Source organism: Monopterus albus, unplaced genomic scaffold (assembly GCF_001952655.1).
Source record: "Monopterus albus unplaced genomic scaffold, M_albus_1.0 scaffold136.1, whole genome shotgun sequence".
NCBI lineage: Eukaryota > Metazoa > Chordata > Actinopteri > Synbranchiformes > Synbranchidae > Monopterus > Monopterus albus.
In genome coordinates, this window is record NW_018128016.1 from 309457 (window position 1) to 330234 (window position 20778).

At 41.8% G+C, this 20778-nt stretch overlaps 1 protein-coding gene across 5 annotated transcripts in view; it reads left to right on the top strand.

Moving 5' to 3' along the window:
* Positions 1-18604, top strand: part of ppp1r12a (protein phosphatase 1, regulatory subunit 12A) — a 53845-nt gene extending 35241 nt beyond the window's left edge. The window contains exons 10-27 of one of the 5 annotated variants that reach the window (XM_020613638.1): positions 532-750; positions 1098-1189; positions 1500-1613; positions 2466-2618; positions 3302-3463; positions 3921-4091; positions 4895-4985; positions 5283-5465; positions 5575-5749; positions 7129-7244; positions 9328-9393; positions 11021-11037; positions 11149-11266; positions 11385-11489; positions 11582-11629; positions 11827-11860; positions 12581-12631; positions 16923-17007. In XM_020613638.1, the coding sequence (XP_020469294.1) occupies positions 532-750; positions 1098-1189; positions 1500-1613; positions 2466-2618; positions 3302-3463; positions 3921-4091; positions 4895-4985; positions 5283-5465; positions 5575-5749; positions 7129-7244; positions 9328-9393; positions 11021-11037; positions 11149-11266; positions 11385-11489; positions 11582-11629; positions 11827-11860; positions 12581-12612 (1896 nt within the window). In that variant the 3' untranslated portion in view covers positions 12613-12631; positions 16923-17007. Of the gene's footprint in view, positions 1-531; positions 751-1097; positions 1190-1499; positions 1614-2465; positions 2619-3301; positions 3464-3920; positions 4092-4894; positions 4986-5282; positions 5466-5574; positions 5750-7128; positions 7245-9327; positions 9394-11020; positions 11038-11148; positions 11267-11384; positions 11490-11581; positions 11630-11826; positions 11861-12580; positions 12632-13951; positions 14590-16922 lie in introns of those variants that run through there. The other 4 variants (XM_020613637.1, XM_020613635.1, XM_020613640.1 and 1 more) reach the window with 4 other exon arrangements.
* The last annotated feature ends 2174 nt before the right edge of the window (positions 18605-20778 follow it).

Consider the following 20778-nt stretch of genomic DNA (forward strand, 5'->3'; position numbering starts at 1 on the left):
CCTCCATGTTGCTGACTTTGACTCATCAACCCTACATTGTATCTTTTCATTTCATTATAAATCAACACATGCACGGTCCTAATTGTGCTTTCAGATTTTGTCTGTGGCCGTCTGTGTGTTAAGTGGCGCCTCTTCTTCTGGAAATGTATATGTGGACAGACTTTGTGTGAAAATTATAAATTGGGCTGGAAAATGCAAACTGGTTGAAGACACTTTGCCACCCACTATTTAAGATCATTACATTTGTCATGTTTTGAGAATAGCATGTACTCAAGAATACCTTAAAAAGATTGGCTGAGAATCAAGTACATTTTTACTCTAGATCATTATGTGATTGTACCTTTTAACTAGCATGTCCTTCCTTAAAAGTGTCTATTGCTAGTGTCATCATTAAAACCTGGAGATTAATCCATAATGTTTTGACCTGATTGGCTTTTGTGTTACTCACCAAGTTGACTAAACATCTCATTTAACAGTTTTGTACTTTTGTATTCCCTCATACTTTTCTGTGTACTTAATCCCACCTCTCAGGTCACTCAGCCTGCTGCAAAGGTCTCAACTAAAGTGGAGGAGGAGAGAAAGGATGAGTCTCCAGCATCGTGGCGTCTGGGTTTGAGGAAAACGGGCAGCTACGGGGCACTAGCGGAGATCACAGCCACCAAGGAGGCTCAGAGGGAAAAGGACACAACTGGGGTGATGCGCTCGGCTTCAAGCCCTCGACTTTCCTCATCTCTAGACAACAAAGAGAAGGTATATGTCTGAGCTCACTGAATCACCAGGGTACTCAGAGAAATGTATGCAGTAACAGCTCAGGTATTTGGAGCCCACAGCGTACTTAATACACAATTATATTATAGGATGGGGGTACTTAATAGTTTAAATTCAGCTACAGTGTTTCCTTTTAGCTATATTATGATCCTTTTGTGAAGTGCTCATATACCAGTTGGCTACAACTTGTTTTTGAAAAGGATGCTACCATGAAGTTCTGTGCTTTTTAAGAGCTCATGAGACTGAAATGCCGTCTTGGATACTTTTTAGCATTATATAAAGTGAAAGTTGTTGTGAATCCTTGGTCATGTTAGTTCCTCTGCATACAGGAAAAGGACAAAGGAACCCGGCTTGCCTATGTGGCCCCCACCATCCCGAGGAGACTGGCCAGTACTTCAGACATTGACGAGAAGGAAAACAGGTGAAGCTCTGGAGCCTTGCAATAAAAGGAAAAACATAGGCATGAAAAGCTCCTGCTGCACTGCTGTGTGTTGCAGAAAATGGCCTCAGTGCTCTGCATGGGGTGTGTAGCCCTCAGAAAATGCTTTTAGCTATGTTGATATTTTAGGCTGCAATTGATTTGGTGGAGTTGAGCAGTTCATTAGAAAGGACAGATGTCATAAAGGATCAGGCATAATGCTGAAAGACTACAGTATGTATAAGCAAATATCTAGTATACATGTCAGAATTTGTGGACTCCTGGGGTACATTTGAAGGTTATGGTTCCCCAGGGACTCTGCTGCTCTGATACGTAGTGGCTCCTACACCCGGCGACGCTGGGATGATGACCTGAAAAACAGCGAAGGAAGTGCCTCCACCAACCGAACCACCAGCTACCAGCGCAGGTTAGCCTTTGCTTTGATGTAAATCGCTGCCAAACCTCCATTCCTCATCTTGTCATCAGATCTCTGTTCCATCTGATCTGATGTGTTGGTCCGTTTATGGGATGTCTTGCATAGCTTTGGAACTAAAGCTGCTGTGCAGACAGCATTGATAGTTGTTCATCTACAGTGTATTTTGGTTGGATTATATCATCAGAGATATGCATGTACAGGCTTCCATGCGCAGCAGCAGCTGCTAAGAAAGCTATGCAAATAAGCCCAATGCCTTTCTCCATCATTGCCATTAGGTCTGTTGCATGACTGTACCTGTCCTGTCAGGTTCCTGTGCCACTGTTTTGCATTACTCAGAGACCACCATAAAAATCAGATTCCCAGAGTTGTTCATGGCACAAAACCTAGACATGGACTTATGCTGCATTCATGTCCTGTTGGGAAAAATCCTGCATACCGAACCATCTAATTGGTTTACAGTTCTTGGGAATTTGTCATTTCATGTATTTGTCTAAGTTCATTAATTCTGACTAGAAAAAGACATTCTCGAATTAAGCATAGACATTTTGAAACTACATTTTCTTTGTCATCAGAAATGTCTGAAATTTAATGATAGTATGTGCTGATTTAAAGATGATGCAATCACAAAAACCCTCCTGTGTTTTCTCCAGACTACTCATCAGCACTCTTTTTTGCTGATCCCAACTGTCCAATAATTTTAACATCTAGTCCCATATGACCTGAATGCACCAATCCGCTCAATAGTCTTAAATATGAATGTTTCTTATACTGTATCTGTTTGTGTGTGTGTGCGCCTCCACCGCTAACATGCCTCTCTCACCCACCTGCCTGCCAACACACCAGCACATCCCATACGCTAGCACTAGGGCGGAGCGGCAGCACGCGGGACGTGCCAGCCAAGTCTTCGTCCACCTCCAGCTTGGACCCTAACACCTGTAATACTAAACCTTGGCAGCCACCCACCTCCCACTACCAGTCTTACAGCATTTATCGCAGGTACACCAGCCTCACTGGGGCACCGCCTTTGTTCATCCACCTGTCCTGTGTGTCTCTGCTCAGCTGTAGTGCCTGCCATTTGTTTTGTATTCCTCGGGATACATTTATTGTTAAAATTAATATTGGAAGAAATGTTTAATTCTGGATGACGGTGACCCAAAATACAGCATTTAGACTTACTGTGAAATAAAGGGATTTCAAACCACTGCAATTAGTAATACTGTAGGGTCTGGAACTGTGGTTTAAAAAAAGATGGTGAGCTCCTGCCCAGTGCTCATTTCACCAAACACAGATTGAGGCATCCTTGTCCTCAAGACTACCAAGGAGGGAGAGTTCAGTATAAATATAATTTCCCCCTTGTTTCAATAACCAATACCTCACCACCATAGTTTACCTTTGCCCACTACTTGATGTTTCTTAAATGGCTCATTTTATACAGGCCTCAGCTTGTAAGTGTAAATTGCAATTTGTAGATGCCATGTGTAATAATAATTATAAAATTAGGCTCCCTAAAAAGAATTAATTTGATCAGAAATAAAGATGTGAATACAAATTTTGACGGTGATAAATGTGAATACAGCATATGGCAAGATGGTTGCAACGGGCTGGAATCACACAGCCTTTCTTCCACTCAGTCTCACTGGCATCTTTTTTTTTTTTTCTTCTTTTATTTAATCCTATAGCGACTCTTTTGGCAGAAGACATGAGGATTTAAGCTCCCCGACCACCACCTCCATGACCACCACCGCCACCTCATCTGTTACCTCGCCCACAGGCCATCGCAGCCTGCTTTCCAGCCTGGGCTCCTCCTCCACCCGCACTGGCTCCACCAGTCTCACCAGCAGGTATATGAGCAAGGCTTGGCACTTGGTGGAGTTTGAGTAAGCCTAGCAACAGGCTTTAGAAAGGTGGCATGCATGCAAAAACAGGATTATCACATTACTTTTCTGCAAAGTCTTTGTCAACATCACTCAATTGATGTGAACAAGAAGGTATTTTAAGCTTAGCTTGCTGCATTACTAATGTTACGAAATTAATAATGATGCATATGCAACCAATGCTGAAGTAATCTGCTGTGTAAAACAGACTGCTAGTGAACCAACATGTTAATATTGTAACACAAAATCAGACTGACACAATCATCCTGCATTCCAGAAAAAGCAGAGAAATAAACTTCATGGCAGCAGCAGCCATGTGGCTTCTTATGAAAACCCTGTACAATCACAAAAGACAGCTCTACAGATGCAACTAGAATAGATGCAGTTGGTCTAAACAAGGTTTTTGTGAAATGTGTATGAACAGGTACTGGTCAGAAGAGAGTGCAGAGAGGGAAAAGGAGAAGGAAAAGGAGTCCGTTGCGGTCATCCCCACGATAAACACTGGCTCTACTACGACCACATCTACCACTACCACCTCCGCCATATCAACCACCACCAACACCACTGGCACAGTCACTGGCTCTGAAAGGCGCAGGTAACAAAAAAATTACGTATTTTTTACTAAGCAGCTCAGACATTTATGTCATTAGATGTGAATAAATATGCCCATGTATTATATTTTTCTTATATTACATTATAACTTAGTTTTGCTTTTAATTATATGAAAATATGCTGACTGTTGAAACGATTGAGTAGTTCACTCAATCCGGATGCATTTCTTCTGTTTGAGAACAGGGTGTGTGTGAGAGAGTTTGGCTCTGTACACACATGTGGAGAGGGAAGAGTTTGTGTCCGTCTGCGACAGAGGGAGTGTGTGTTGTGTGTGTTTGCGTAGGGCTGAGTGTGAGTCTTCCTGTTGCAGTGCTGAAATAAGCCACCTGTCATGGTGTGAGTGGAGCAGGGCTGTTTCAAAGTCTGGACTGCTTCAGTGACTTCTCCTTATAAGGAAGAAGGGCAGAAGCTGCACATTTTCCTCAAGACCAAAGCTCCACTGAGTTCATACTCCTGTGCCTCCAACAGGGGCATGCTCCCTACGGAGAAAACATGCTAGCAGAGAGCAGTTTTATTTCCCAGTTAGTGTTACCTGTACAGGATGATACTGTTATGGCAGGAGGTTAAACACTGACATCTGAGTTCTGTTTTACCACAGTATTTTCTCACTTTCCAAGCTAGTTTGTAAAGCAGTCAGCCTTCTGATCACATCGAGGGCATTTACCAGACATTTATGAAAGATGTTCACTGAAAAGCATTTATTGAAAGTTTTCTAATCCCAGAGCTTTGTATTTTTTCCTTTTATTGCCAAATGATGAACCTTATGTGTGTCTTTGTGTTTGTCAGGTCATACCTGACACCAGTGCGTGACGAGGAGTCAGAGTCCCAGAGGAAAGCTCGCTCTAGACAGGCTCGACAGTCGAGGAGGTCTACCCAGGTTAGTTAACCCTTAACTTCTATATACAGAAATGAAAGGAAAACTTCATTAAATGAATTTCTTTTCCACCATGACAGTGCCCTCATCCACAGGGGATGAGGGGTCACTGAATGGTTTGAGTATGAAAATGATGTGAATCATATGCTGTGGCCTTCACAGGCACCAGATCTCAGCCTAGTTGAACATCTATGAGAGCAACATGACAGTTCTTACGCAGAGAATAGTAAGAATGTTTATAGATTTAAAAAAAAAAAAATCATCCAATCAAGAAAGCAAGGTTCAATAATACTCTTCCAGGGTGTGACACTGACCGACTTGCAAGAGGCTGAGAAAACAATCGGCAGGAGTCATACCACAAAGACCCGTGAGGAGGAGAAGGAGGAGAAAGAGAAGCAGGACAAAGAGAAGCCGCAGGAGGAGAAGAAGGAGACAGAGACCAAGGAGGACGATTACCGATCGAAATATCGCAGCTTTGAAGAGGTACATTAAGTAACAGCTTACCTAAAAGAGGTCACTGTGACTTTACAGTAATGTACACCTTGAATATTTGGTTATGCTTATCCTTACCTATCTTCTTTCTCCCTAACAGCGTTACCGGCCTTCATCTTCCTCCTCCACTTCTGTCATTTCCACACTCAGCACTGCCTCCACCCCATCCTACTCTAGCACCACATTGTCCTCCAGTTCCAGCTCCCTCAACAGGCCTAACAGTCTGACAGGGATCACCTCCTCCTATAGCCGTTCCTCCAGAGATACAGAGAAAGGTCGGTAACTTGTGCCTTTCATATCTAGAAAGGTGCCTTGACCTCAAGTCAAATTTAAAGGTGCCTGAACTAAGATTTAGCGCACAGTATGATAAATCTAGTGAAAAGGGGACAGGACGTGGTGTGTGTCTCAGCTATTCTTAACTCTCCGTCCATGACACTCTGCAGCCTACAGCCTTTCTGTTATTATTCCAGCTTCTCTAGCCTGTGTTCTTCTATAATTTAGCCCCAAGGTTTTAAGAAACGGTTTCCAAAAGGTGAGTAGTTGTTTCAGACAGCCCGAGACTAGCTGAAGGAAGAGACTGATGAAGTGGTGTTCTTTAGCACAGAGAGATTGGGTCAAAGAGCAAAAACCAGGGTTAACATCAGTTTGGCTTTTTGACATGGAGAGGGTTAAAAGCAGCCAAAAGACGCACATTTAATTCAGATGTGCCTTTCTTCCTTCTGGATGTGTTAACATCTAAAGCAAATGTGTTTGTTTTGATAACATTAGCATGGTCATGATTTTGCTGTTGTACTGAATTAGTTATGATTTTTATTTGGGACTAATTCAAGCTTTGTGTCACATGAGCAATAACATGCTGCATTTTAGCTAATAGCATGTTTCCTAGCTGTGTATATAACAAATGAACACTTTGACCTAATAGGTTTCACACTAAATTTGCTACTTTTGTTCAGTCACATTATTTGTACTTTGGCTATAACTTTAAGTTGAATATAATCAAAACATTGTCACAGAAAGCAGCTATCTCAATTATCATTACACTGAAATTACCAGATTTAGGCCCAGTACATAGATGCATAGCTCCTAAATTCCACCTTATGCTGGTATCTGTCGCCGCAGGTGCACATTCACATGGGCAAACTGCCACATGGCGATGAAGAGGATTTAGACTGAAAGGGATTGGGTTGCCTTTTAAATGAAGTAGCTCTTGTCAAAGAATAAATCCATGAACCATCCCTGGGAAAATAGACAGCAGCTTTAGTCTGTTCAGCTCGAGAAAACACTGACTGCTTTGTTCTCCCACGGCCAGGGCCTTTTTTTCTCTGAACTCGGACCAAATTAAGTTGTGGCCTGATTGTGCCTTTGTGCAGTCAAACCATTGCCTTGTTTAACCTGGACTTTTCAGTCTTGCTGTTTAAATCCCTGTGAGGATTACTTCATGAACATTTGCACTATTGATGTTAAAAGATAAAGAGTAAAAAGGTTTTTTGCTGAAATACAGGGCAGAGGTCAAAAGCAATAATGATACAAATGGGGGAAAATGGTGTTTCATAAGGCTTGTTCTTGGTCTGGGCTTAGTATAACTTTGGCAAAATGGCTTAATTTTCCTGTGTTGGTATTGTAGTTTACCTGTTGTCATTTTTCTGAAATTCAGAAACAGACAAAAGGGAGGAGGAGAAAGAGGGGGAGGACAAGCCCCGCTCCATACGGGATCGCAGGCGGCCCCGCGAGAAAAGGCGCTCCACTGGGGTTTCCTTCTGGGCCCAAGATGTAAGAGACTCTCAGACAATGATAGGTGTCTTTTTTAGGGGTGGGATCAAGTACACGTGTACACCCTGACCATACCATAATCGTTTAGACGATGTTTGACTCGCCTAAGACTACGTTCACACTGCAGGTCTTAATGCTCAGATCGGATTTTTTTGTGCTGTTGTTCACACTGTCATTTAAATGCGACTGCCATCTGTCTCATGTGTGAACGGTCTACGGCCCTGAGGTGACCCGCATGCGCAGAAGAGGACGTGACGGTGTTTGGAAAAATAAAAATGGATGTGGCTCGTGATGGCATGTGCGTAGCGATGTACCAGTTAATGTGCAATTGAAATAAAGAAATAATAATGAGAAGAACATCAAGAAGGAGGGGAGCACAAATATTGCTTATGGCCTCGCCTCCTCCAGCGCAGAATTGTGACATCTGTCGCATTTCAATGACATAAAAATCGCATGAAATGCGACCTGGCCGTTCAGACTGAAGTTGCATTGCAAAACATCGGATATGTATCCGATTTAGGACCACATATGAAAGTGGCCTGGGCCGGATTTGACAAAATTGGATTTGTGCTGTTCACACTGTCATAAGGAAATCGGATATGGGTCACGTTTGGGCAAAAAGATCGGATTTGGGCCACTTCAGCCTGCAGTGTGAACGTGGCCTTAATGCTAGTTTTTACGAGATTTGTTCCCATTAAAACAGGATTTTTATTTTTTTTACAATATACTCTACTTTCTCCTTGTAATGGGCTGCTGTATTTTCTCGTTATAAAGTGACTGCAGCGCACACACTCTCTTTGAGCAGTGCGCTCACTAAGTTCAGCAGCCTCTCTCTCTCTCTCTCTCTCTCTCTCTCTCTCTCTCTCTCTCTCTCTCTCTCTCTCTCTCTCTCTCTCTCTCTCTCTCTCTCTCTCTCTCACAACACCTCCCATTCCAACTTTCCACACAGTGACCAGCATTGCACCCAGGAGGTGAGCTCCAGCTGGTCCTGGAGAGTCACTGATCAGACACTTAAATCCCTGCAAAATAACACGTGAATGCAGTTGATGAGCAGATACCCTGCACATGTCCTGATTATGTTCCAGACCTTACTGACAACAGGTGAAGTCAGTGTGGCTGCCGTTACTCACACCAAACTGCACAGGCTCACGTTACAGTAGAAATGATATGATCCACTTCCGGGGTGTGTGATTTCATATTAGATCGGGTCATACACTTGAAACTACATAGTAAATGTTGATCATGCAGTGAATGCCAGACACAGTGGCCCAATACCTGAGCAAGAAGGTTTCACCTATCATTGCTTTGACAGTTTCCATCTTGTAACATCAAACCTCTACCAGTACATGAAATCCAGAAAGTTTAAATAAGTTTGTAGGGTGGGGGTGGGGGGACGGTGGTTCGAAACATTTTGTAACTTCATCCATAAATTAAGATACTTTCACCTCGTTACCCAAAGAAGCATCAAACAGCTACAGTATCACACAGCCCTGCAATGGCTCAAAGCCACCTCATGGCAGCAGTGCATGAACTGACTTTACCTGCTGATCAGTACACGTGCAGCCTATGCATCATTTATCATGGCTCATAAGGCTTCATTTGATGTTTTCTGTGCCCATATGTAAACTCATTATTTTATGTGGATTTCAGTGATTCGTGATGACTGTGCACCTCCACTCTACAGCAAAGTTAGAAAAATGTTCACATATTCAAACACAAACTGTCCAGGGACCATCTCCAGCGTGGAGGATGTCCCTCTGTAAATTTGGCTATAGCTTGTCTACCTTACTGCGGTTGTAAAAGGCATCATAGGTGTTTTAACAATGTTTTCTTTGTGACTTATTGATCCAAACAAAAGTGTACACGCTGCCAAAAATCTGAGAGTACTCATTTATGAAAATCTGTAAACGTTCCCGCCCCTAGTCTTTTTAAAAATACGTTATTTAAGTATTCATTGCACTCTTCATGGGGTTCATTAGTTCAGAACACTGGCACAACCCCAAGTGTTCCTCTTTGATCATTTGGTTAGCCGGAGTCAGACGCCATGCTTAACCTTCCTGTCAATGTGCTGTTTTTATTCCAGGGTGATGAGCATGAGCCTGACCAGCAGTCAGACTCCGAGGAAGGCAGCACCAAGGGAGAACCACAGGTAACGCAACACACACTGACAGACAGGGCAGAAAGTAGAAAAAAACTGACTTAAGTAGGAGCCCTCGAGCCTTGACGTCTGTGTGATTTCTGCCCTTCTGTATTTATTCCCTGTTCTGTCTCCTCATCAAGTCGAAGCCAAGCTGGTTCACAAGTCTTTGATGTTCACTGCTCTGCTATGATTTCCTGTCCTTCTACTTATCTTTCCTCTCAGCTTCTCTGGTCTTTGAAATTTTATTGTTCCTCCCGTTTCCTTCTCCTGGACATCTGGTTGCTGGGCTGACTATGCAAACCGAAAGTAATCTCTGCTGTGCATCACTAGGTCTTCAAAACATGTAGATACACAATGGCAAGGGAAGTCTGGGTCAGAGCACACACATGAATGAGATGGAGTGCTTTTTCTGATTTGAAATTTGGAGATTAGATTGTGTATGTGAGGTAATTCTAAATGAGAATTTCATTCAGTGATGAGCAGCATTAATGCGTAAGAAATGAAATAACCAGTTTGTCAGAAGGAAGCCCATTGTCATGCACATGTTCAAGTTACTGAAATGAGAATGATGAGAAATGTCAGAACCAATTAGGGCAGTGTTGTGAAAATGCCAGCTGGGTGAACTTCCTGTTTGAATGGGAGTGTCTATTGCAGCGTAATACGGAGAGCAGGTAGCGGTCATCTACATGAGTACAATCAGCAGGGAGACGGGGACGACGTGCGCAGCTGGCAGCCATCATATGCATCAGGACAGTGGAGGGTGGAGTAGCCACAGAACACTGAATAGGAAACAAGCAGTTATCTCTGCATGGACATGCAAAAGGAAGAACTTTTGAGTCTCTTCCTTTCCAGCCTGGCACGCTCTCACTTGAAAGTACCATAATGTAAAATATATATACACATGTATTTTTACTAGACTTTTTAAGTGGTAGGATTGCAAAATATTTAACCTTCCCAGGTAAAATTATTCAAACTCCTCCAGATTTGAGTTTTGAAACCTAAACCAAATGCTGGAATATGTCCTGATTGTTGAGATATTTAAAAACAAAAGTCAAAACACAAAACAGTTGTATTTATCAGCCATATTGACAAAGTCAGAGCCATCATCTGCCTGCATCTTCAGTCACACATGCTGGCTGTTTATCTGATCAGCTGAACTTTGTGTTGAGCATTTTCCTGGAGGGTTTTCAGGACGTCGGGATTCAGATTGTAGCATTGTTGTATCACCGCCCTCCATCTGCCTCAGGAAGCTGACTGCATTTTTAGAATAGCTGGAAGCCCAACCCTTCAACCTGACTTCCCTATCTGATGTCTGGCTGCTGCTGTGGCTGTGCAAAAGCCCAGCAGGCCTGGAGGTACTGTCAGGCATGGCAGCTGTTTGGGGATTAGTGTGTATGTATTTACATCTCAAGCAGTTTGTTGGCAGCTGAGTGCATGGGAGTAGAGGTCAGGTGCTGAGACCTACAGAGGAGGCTGCAGACTAAAATCAACATAACTGATTTTATCCCTGTGTACAAATGTATGAGCTGTCCTCCTGTGTACACTGACTGGAACCAGGAATTTGAGACCAGCCGCTTTTATGCTTCTGTTTGTGGACATCAACATTTACTGTGCTTTTTTTTTTGTTCTCTTACAGAGTGACAGATTGTCCAGGTAGGTTTTACCACCTTCATATTTTATGATGATTCTTATCCTTCATCTGTGTGTATCCCTGTGTTGGTAAATCATTTGGTTATAGGCAAATTCTTATCATTACTGTTGCAGGAATGAGAGCACTTCATCCTTAGATCGCAATGACACTCTTTTTAGCCGTAGCTATGGCGAGAATCGAAGGCCGTACTCGAGCCGACTGGATAGAGATGACACCACTGACTATAAGAAGGTATATGTAGTTCAAACTCTTTTCTATAGCACTAATTCATACACTTGTCTGCAGGATAATAATGAATGGTTTAGGTTAATTCAAGGATATACTTATTGACTGTTGATCTTTTCTTCAGCTCTATGAGCAGATCTTAGCTGAGAACGAGAAGTTGAAGGCCCAGTTACGTGACACAGACCTGGAGCTGGCAGACTTGAAGCTACAACTAGAAAAGGCCACACAGGTTTGCTGAACTCGCACTGCTTCAGCTGATTAGCAAAAGCTTTAAGGAGATCATTAAAGTTTCTGATGTGCTCTGTTGTTTTCTCCATGCAGAGGCAGGAACGCTACGCTGACCGCTCACAGCTTGAGATGGAGAAAAGGGTAATGACAAAACTAGTTTAATCTGTTATAAAAGTCTTCCTTTTATGTACACTCTGAATGAATCTTACTACTCTTGTCTCGCTAAAGTTTACATTTATCTCACATGAAATGTAGAACTGAAAACCTTAATGTCAGTTTTGGTAAATTCTACCTGCTTGAACATCACAGTAACACTGCCGATGGCTTTATGTCTGAAGGTAACAAGCAGGGCCCAATATCATCTGGGTAGTGGTATGATCTTACCCTGAGTTTTTGTATCCTCTCTGCTGCTGGCTGTCGTCTCGCACATTCCCTTGTAGCTGGGGTCAAAGGATCACTGCCACCTTTTCTTTCACTTAGTTTTTGAACTTCAGAGGCAGCGTGTGACCACCACTTTTACAGATTGCTGTTTTATTTTGGAGCCTGTGAAAGTGTGTTTATCTTGATTAGTGCTGGAAGTAGAGTGATTATAAATCATTACATGTAAAGAAAAAAAAAAGTGCATGTGTGTTTGTATGCTTTTTCACTCATTCTGAAATCATGGTGGTGTCTCAAACTGTGTACCCATGACTTTCTAACCACTGGGTATATTTACTTAATTCACTGCTTCTTAAAGTCTGTGCTGTAATCTGAGTAACATTTGGGATCATCATCCGTGTGTCATTTGTCCTCAGTACCAAAAGACATTCTGACCTCTCCCTGTCCATGAATCATTTCATTAATTTACCAACAAACACACCCGGTAAACATCAGAGTCCCCATTTGTTGACTCATTCCTGCCTTCACATGTCAACTCTGTAAACACCACTGAATATGTTGGTCTAAACTGGCTGTTGCTTGCAGACACCTCACGAGACGTGCGTATGTTCGTGTGTGTGTGCTGTCACTACACCCTCACCTCTGGCACTGAAGTGTTTTCTATGAAGTGTCATGCGAGTCCAGAATTAATTAATTGCTGTCCTCCCCCAACAGGAAAGAAGAGCTCTAGAAAGAAAGATTTCTGAGATGGAGGAGGAACTTAAGGTACTACCACACACAGCCATACATGAAGACGCTGCCTTCTATTTAATGTTCATGTATAGTGGAGTTCAGTGTGTAGGTGATACTTTCACTTCATATGGCTCACTCCGTTTGTGTTTAATAGGAGTCCTCTCAATTGCCATGATTAAAAAATGTCTATTTTCTTTTTTTATCAGCTGTGATAACATTGTACTTGTAGCAATAGAACAAGAAAGACAAGCACTCAGTCACAACAAGTCAACAGATTATTCTAAAATCTTGGAGGTACAACCGGATCTTGGCAAAGAATGATGAACTAAACTACAAAAATCAGGCATCTTTCTTGAAATACTGATGCAGTATTTGCATCAGTTCTGTTTCTATGAAAACAAAGGCAAATATAATATCCGTTATTAAATAAAATATTTTTCATGCTCGAGTTTTGAGCAGCCACTCTATTCAGACTAATTGTGACGAGCAAAATATCCCCTAAACACTCCAGAGTCCCAGAATGATTTCATCACACTCATGACATGAAGACATGTCATTTTTGACTACTTGAAAGATAGTGGCCTGTGTGTGCATCTCGTTAGAAATGTAATCCGCCCATAGCAAAAAAGCATTTGGGCTAACTAATCATGTCTAAGGCTGACAGTATAACAGGAGTTGAAAGTGGGTCAACTAGCAACATCTGGACCACAAACAGCCTGTGATGGTTGTCTTGTACATAAATGTCTGGAAAATGACCTCTGCCCTTTGAAAGGTCATTTCCAGAAAAAAAGAAATCAGTCTCCATTTTAGCCTTTTTGTCTAGCTGCTAAATGCTCATCTAATATTCTGCTCAGGGCTCATCTCAGGTTAACTGGTGTAACAGTTAAGCTCGTCTGTTGACACGGCCAATTAAATGTTTCTTCTCTGGAAAACTAACGGATCAGGGTGGAAGGAAGAAATCCATTAAACTCTAGTAAGCAAGAGTTTTTCCATCACAGTGGTAATGAAGTGTGTTTATTTTTAGGTTGTAGGCATCTGGCTTAATCTTATCAATGTCACTTTTCCATTCTGTCTACAAGCATCATGCTGAAGTAGTAAACTCTTTATCATTCCTTCGGTGTCCAAAATCTGTCGCTGTTTCTAACAGTCTTCCTTTTCTGTTTTCCCTTGTTCCTCCTCTCGGCCCCCCCTTCTCTCTTAATTTACAATGTCTGGTTTTTCATTAATCTTTTCTCTTCTCATTGGTTTCTTGAAACACATTTTTCCTTTTCTGCCATTCTTTCACTTTAACTCGCTCTTTCCGTCCTCCCTCTCTCTTTGTTCTCCTCTGTTTGTTGTTCCTCCCTCCCGCAGAACCTCCCCCAGGTAAAGCAGGTTCAGGCCCTACGGCAGGTTAAGGAGCGGCTGCAGGCTGAGAACCGGGCCCTGGCCCGGGTGGTGGCAAAGCTCTCGCAGTCCGCCTGCAGCCAGCTGCCCACCGTCGACCTCTAAGTCACACCCTTCTGTCCACCACCATCTCCTTTTCGTCCTGCTCTTCTTCTTCTTCTCACCTGCCCCTTCCCCACCCCATTCTTGTCATGCTCCATTCACGCTCTGCCCCGCGCCCATAGACAGGCAGGTGCCAAGCCGTAAACTCCTCTTTCCGCCCCTCTGCCTCCCCAGAGCTTTTGGTTTTTGAGATTGGGGAGGGTGTCTCTTGGCTCTTACATCAGGACACTCTCTCTTTACAGTACATGATTATCAGGTGTTTTCCACACTTCAGTGTTACAAACATCCTGAAGATTTCAGCCTAATTTACATGGGTAGAGAACAACTGAGGTAAGTGTTGTTTGGCTGGCAGGCATCTAAATTTACTCCAAATAGGAATTATTTACACACCTTTAACACATCAACTACTGTAAAAGAAAGTGTCCTGTTTGCTGTTTCTAGTTGTGATGCTTCCATCACAGGAAGCTCACTTGTTCGGTTTGGCTTGTTCTGGCTTTTTTGCATGAAGTGGCTTTTTTTTTTTTGACAATTTTTTTGGGCCCAAAATTTCAGAGACTGAATATTTTTCTTTCCCCTTACCTGTTTTGCCTCAGTTCTAATTTTAATCGATAACATCAACCAAGGGAGACAGCTGCATGCACCAGCAAACTCATTTGGACACTGGTTTAGCATTGTGCCTGATCAATATTGAATAAAATGTATGTGATACATCATCAAATAGCAGTTGACTGTTTTGTGTAGGGACACTGAAATCTCTTGCTGGAGATTCTCTGTTGTGTGTCAGTAAAGAACCTCTGAAAACCGTAGAACACAAGTTATTCCTAATGTCCTCAGCTGCACAGGCACTGTACATTTGTACACTTTATTTTAAGGAGTGATATCTGTAAATATTTACTAGAATAATACATTTTTGACTGTCATATATTGCAGATTGAAGTAACTTTTATTTATACATGTGCAGAGGAGGGATAGTGGTTATATTGGTAGAAGGATGTTGGAGATGGAGCTGCCAGGCAAGAGGTCAAGAGGAAGGCCAAAGAGGAGATATATGGATGTGCTAAAAGAGGACATGAAGTTAACTGGGGTGAGAGTAGAGGATGCTGAGGATAGAGTTAGGTGGAAACAGATGATTCGCTGTGGCGCCCCCTAACGGGAACAGCCGAAAGAAGTCATTTTTATTTGGTGTTATTTAGCATCTGGAAAATGTCAGACTTGTACAGATTTATGCCAAATCACATAACATTAAAAAGTAAGAAGGTCAATCAGACTTGATGCAGTATTGCTTTGGATAGTAGTCAGGTGTTGTGGAGAAAGAAATACTAATTGTGCTCTTAAACTGATGAGGTTTGTATACAGAACATTACGTTGACATTTTAATACCATAGGTGGTCAAAGTTAAAGATTAGCTGGTAAATGTTTAAGTATATCCTCATATCTCGGTTCCAAATCAGTGCAAGACTGCATTAAACCAAGCTGACTTGGCCAGTAGTGTTCACTCTGTATTTTGCAGTACTGTTACCCTAATAAAGTCAGGCTAGTTTTGCCATCCAGTGTCACAAGTGATTAAAGATTTTTGAAGGAAAGTGTACATGTAATAAAGGAAATCTCTGAACATTTTTAATATGAAGGAACAGATGCAGTATTTGTAGTCCTGCACCAAATCAGAGCTGCTAGTGTTCTGCTAGCACTGGGTGCTCCTAGTTCACTTCCCAGCAACCTGTCAGTTCAGTTGTTGCTGTGATTTTTCCAGTAAATCAGGAGCACAGACTCTTTCGACCTGACACAAGTCATTATTCCAGAGCCTAAGTTTTCTCGAGTTGCCTCCTGCCAGGCTCTGCTGGGTTCTGTTAGGTATTTTTAGTCAGATAGAAATTGGATAGATACTTTATGTATTAGAAATGTTTAGTGGAGATAGGATGTCTAGTTAGACTGTTAAATGCTTAGTCATGCTTATGAGTTTCTACAGGGTACATCTGGTCAAGGATAACTAGAGAGAAGAGTTGATGACTGTCAGCAGACAGGGTGGTTAATATTATTATTATTATGACGTGTATAACTGTAGCCTTAGCCATAATCTGTTCTTATGTTTAATATCACAACATGTTACTAGAGGTCATGAGAATGTTTTTAGTTACACACCACTTAACCAACAGACACACACACACACATTGATTTGCTTCATGTTTTGACTACTGCTATGACCAGCTGCAAAGCTGGTAACAGAGACGTCTCGGTTGACGTTTCTGTGTAGTATGGGGCTAGCCCAACCGAAGGGATATAATGTATAGGCCTGGTGGGTTCAGGGTCTTTCATCTTACATCTGCCTGTGAGCAGTTTGGAGGTGGAAGATATCTGAGCGTGTAATGTTAATTTTACCTGTGATCATTGAATAAATCAGCACTGTTTTGAAGTTACTTGGACTGCCTCGTCTCTTAGAGTTAGCAATGGTAAGAAGAACCAAAGTCTAACAGTTCTAAACAATAATCAATGTTGTGTAGATGAAATTACAAAAGTGACTTCATCTGTGCTGTGTATTTGTCTGGATCTCACTGAGCAGCAGTTCAGGTTCTGCATGGCTTTCTCAGGAACCTTGGCCTGTGGTGTGCCCGCTTTTACTTTTCTCTCGTTACTTGGAACAAGTATGAGATGTTACAAAAAGGCAGAGAACAGAACATGAGGGATGCTGTGTGACTCCCCAGATTGCTTACACAGGCTACAATTAACAGTTTGTAGAAGTGGCCTGACTGGTTTTTCAGCATGTGTATCTGTTGAGACTTGTCTAACTTTTTTCTCTCTCCCTCTTCTCCCTTCCCTGTTTCCTTTTATTCCCTTTCAGATGCTCCCAGACTTGAAAGCAGACAACCAGAGACTAAAGGATGAGAACGGAGCGCTCATTCGAGTCATTAGCAAGCTTTCAAAGTAGAACTGAACCCCCACCCCAATGTCCTGTCTTCTGCATCCTCTAGTCCCCCATGTCAGTGACTAATGGAATTGCACATTTAGATATTAATTGCAACAGACATCAGAGACAAGACTCCTTTTTCTTTTTCTCCTCCCAACTCTTTGTCCTTTTTGCTCCCCCACTACTGCAGCATCCATCCATCCACCCACCTCCTTGACTCTAATCCACTTGATCCTGTGGCTGCTGTCCTGATAGAATTATTGAGTTTACAGAGCAAAAGGAGAAGGGTTGTGTGAGCAGCATGTTAAAGCATTGTGGGCAGGGAAGCCTGAAAACTATTTAACTAATAAGCCTTAGTTGTACATAAAGAGAAAAAGAAAAACACTTGCATCGGTCTCTTTTCTCTATCAGCTGTCACTGAACAACAGATATTATCCAACACCTGATTTTATTTGTGCCACAGTCTCTTTTTTGATGTAATTTTGTTTCCTCTTTCTGTGTAGGTGTTGTGTGCTGTGCAGTTTCCTCCCTCCTTAACCCCTTGAAGTGCCACTCTTGCCTCCTGTCAGCTCCTTGTGGCCCTCCTCCCTTTCTTTTTTCTTTTTTTTGTCGTCACCCAGTTCACCAATGCGCACACACACTTGCCCACCCCCTCCCTGTTTTTGTACCTCTGTGTGTCTTCCTCCAAGAGGGAAAAATATGAGTTCTCGCTTTGGCGAAACGAGGCGGACCTGGTGGAATTTAAGCTTTCACTGTATGTGCAATATGCATTTTTATGCTTTAATGGTGAGTCCATCACAAGTAGGATTTTTCACTCTTCCACCGCTTCCATAGCTCCTCCCCCATTTTTTTTTTTTTTTAGTTTGTAGTGTAGTCGGTTTATACTCTATTTCTCACTTTGTTTTAGCAGGTACTGAGTGATGCTGTATATACCTGTATGTATTTGTTTGAGACCAGCACATGGCATGCGTTTATGGTTCCCATCTGTTACTATTAAAAGTATACAAACTCCAGAGGATGAAAAGGTGTGTTTTAATTATATTTCTTTTATAGTCTACAAACATTGGATACAGTGCAGTAGAGCCTTTCTCTTACACGGGATGTCTGGCAGCATTCAGTGCTCTCCCCCCAGGTTAAAGTAAGTGTTCACATAATTGTGAGTTAAAAAAAAAAAAAAAAATCGCTTCACTACATTTCACTTGCGTTGTATTCGGTATCTTGGAAGAGTGCTGTTCATTTTGTTTCCAATTTTTAAAGCTGTAGTATTATAGCCAAGGTGTTGTCACTTAAAAAGATAAATAGTAGGTATCGCTAACCCAGTCCTTTTTCCAACGTCTACATGCACTGTCAATGCCATGTGAGGAGTCTTGTTGTCGGATTAAAGCAAATCGCCACCATCAATTAGAAACATTTTATGCATTTCATTGGCCTTTTAAGAATATTTTAGTGAAAGAAGTTAAAAAGTCACTGCAGATGGACAGATGACCATCTTTTCTGGTTTAGACTTTTTTGTTAATTTTTTTTTTTCCCGCCATCTTGTAAAATAGGTGTGTGGCTTAATACATGCAAGCTGTGCTGTGACTACAACCACTGAAGAATTCATTAAAAATAAACTTGTACATTATAACGTTCTCACGCCTCATTATTTTCCTGTTTAAAAGGAGACTACTCTTATGTTATACAACTGGTCATCTTTAAAGGGCCAATTTGTTCAGATTATGCAAATTTTTTTTTAATCTAGTTATGCAGATTATTAAACTTTTGCTCGTGTTTTGACATGTCTGCCACTGCTCTGAGGTGAATAAATGGTATCGGCGCTTGCAGTCTTCAAAAATACATTTAAAGTTTCAGCGTCTGAGTTAATGTGACATCTGTTATCTATACCGCTTATCCTGAAGATGGGATGCACATCAAATTGGAAGGCATACATTCAACTGATATGTCTTATTGTATTGCATTTGGGTGAACTGGCCCTTTAAGTCTGCTAGGAGTGGAGGAATTAGTTTTTGTATGACAAAATAAGGCCATTTATGTCTTTGAGGCTTCTTTTTTGCTTCTAAGGTGGATTGGCCTGAGCACCAGGGGTTGCAGTTGCTACACTTCATTACACCAGTAGATGGTGCACAGTTTTCCAGAGTGACATTCAGGTGCAAGTCACATTGTCTTACTGTGGTGTAGGGTTTTTTGTTTTGTTCCCCCCCGGCCACTATGCAGTTATGATCAGATCCAAGTCATAGTGTTCTTCTCTTACATAAATTCAGATGTGCTACTTTATCCTGAAACATACAGCTCATACACACTAGGCATAGGGATTCTTGCTCAGCTTTAAAAACTGCATAGCACTGTGTTAGACATCTTGTCACACCAACCATTCTGCTTCTCCCCTGGTAACATTACCTGTCTCCTGACATGACGTTTGAACCACTACATCAGTAACAAAAACACTGACAGTCCTCCTTTTCCTCCCTGAGCTTAAAATCCTCAGATATATTCACACTCCTGGATGCGCACCACATCACCGCTCTTTATTATAATCCCAGGGGCAGTGGATTTGCAACAGATAGTTAGATGACATATAAACACATGCTTTGCGTGACTGAATAGTTGTGAGTGTTTGCTGCATCCTCTTTGTGTGATTTATAGCAGTGATAGTGGAATTAACGTCACTGTAAGCCCTTGTTTTGTCACTAATAACTCACTAGCTGTGACTTGCTCTCTTGAGTGTGAATGAGAGCTCCAAGCTTTGTGGATAAGCAGCAGTATCTGGTGTAATTGCCCAGAGTCATTCTAAAGTGTCTTACTTTTCTCTTTTCCATTACCTCAGCGTGTGGTTAAGAAGTTGGTTTTTGTGTTTACTAGGACATGGACATGCTTCAAGCAGAACATCTTCATCAGGACTTCATCAGATTCCTGGTCTTTAAAAAATGACCCCAGGTAATCACACTACCAAGTGGTTTGGGTTAATGCTGCTTTGTGTCATTTGCCTGCCTAAAAGGCAGAGGACAGTATCAACACATTAATTCATTTAGATTGAGCTTTACTTCTGCATATGCATTCTGCTCAACCTGGATTTTGATTTTAGGCTGGTTTTTTGGCACATTAGTGGTGCTAAATGCAAACATGTTAGTATGTTGATGTTAAACAGACTATGCACCTTTTAATTTAGCATGTTAGCATGCTAACATTTGCTAGCAATTCACAGAAAGTGCAATGATGTTAATGTCTTTAGTTTTTGCACAAAGTATTCAGCAAATTGGAATGTTGACATCATGACGGTCATCAAAGTTAAAGCAATTCATACCTGAGGGTGATGTGAATGTGTATACCAGATTTCACAGCAATCTATCTTATTTCACTTTGAACAAAAGCTGTCAGCCTTGTGGTGGCACTAGAAGAAAGGTCAGGGGGCTGCTAAAGTCATTAGGATTTGTCATCTGGGGACCAGGAAGGTTTGTGGCAATCCATCTATTAGTAACTGAGGTGTTCCAGTCAAGACCAAAGTGACCAACCAGCATTGCCATTAGTAGCACCATGGCTAAAAACTCCATCATCCATCTTTTATAACATTTATTCCTGAAAAGGATCATGGGGGGCTGGCACTGGGCGAGAGGAGGGGTCCACCCTGGACAGGTCACCAGTCTACGACAGAAACTCCATCATTGCAATTTCCAACGTTGCAACATGGCAGTATTTTTTTGGAGAGTGGGTGGCAATAATTTAAGATATAAATGAACTGTAGTAAATGGAATAAAACAAAAAAACAACAGTATGGCCATTTCAATGTTAAGTT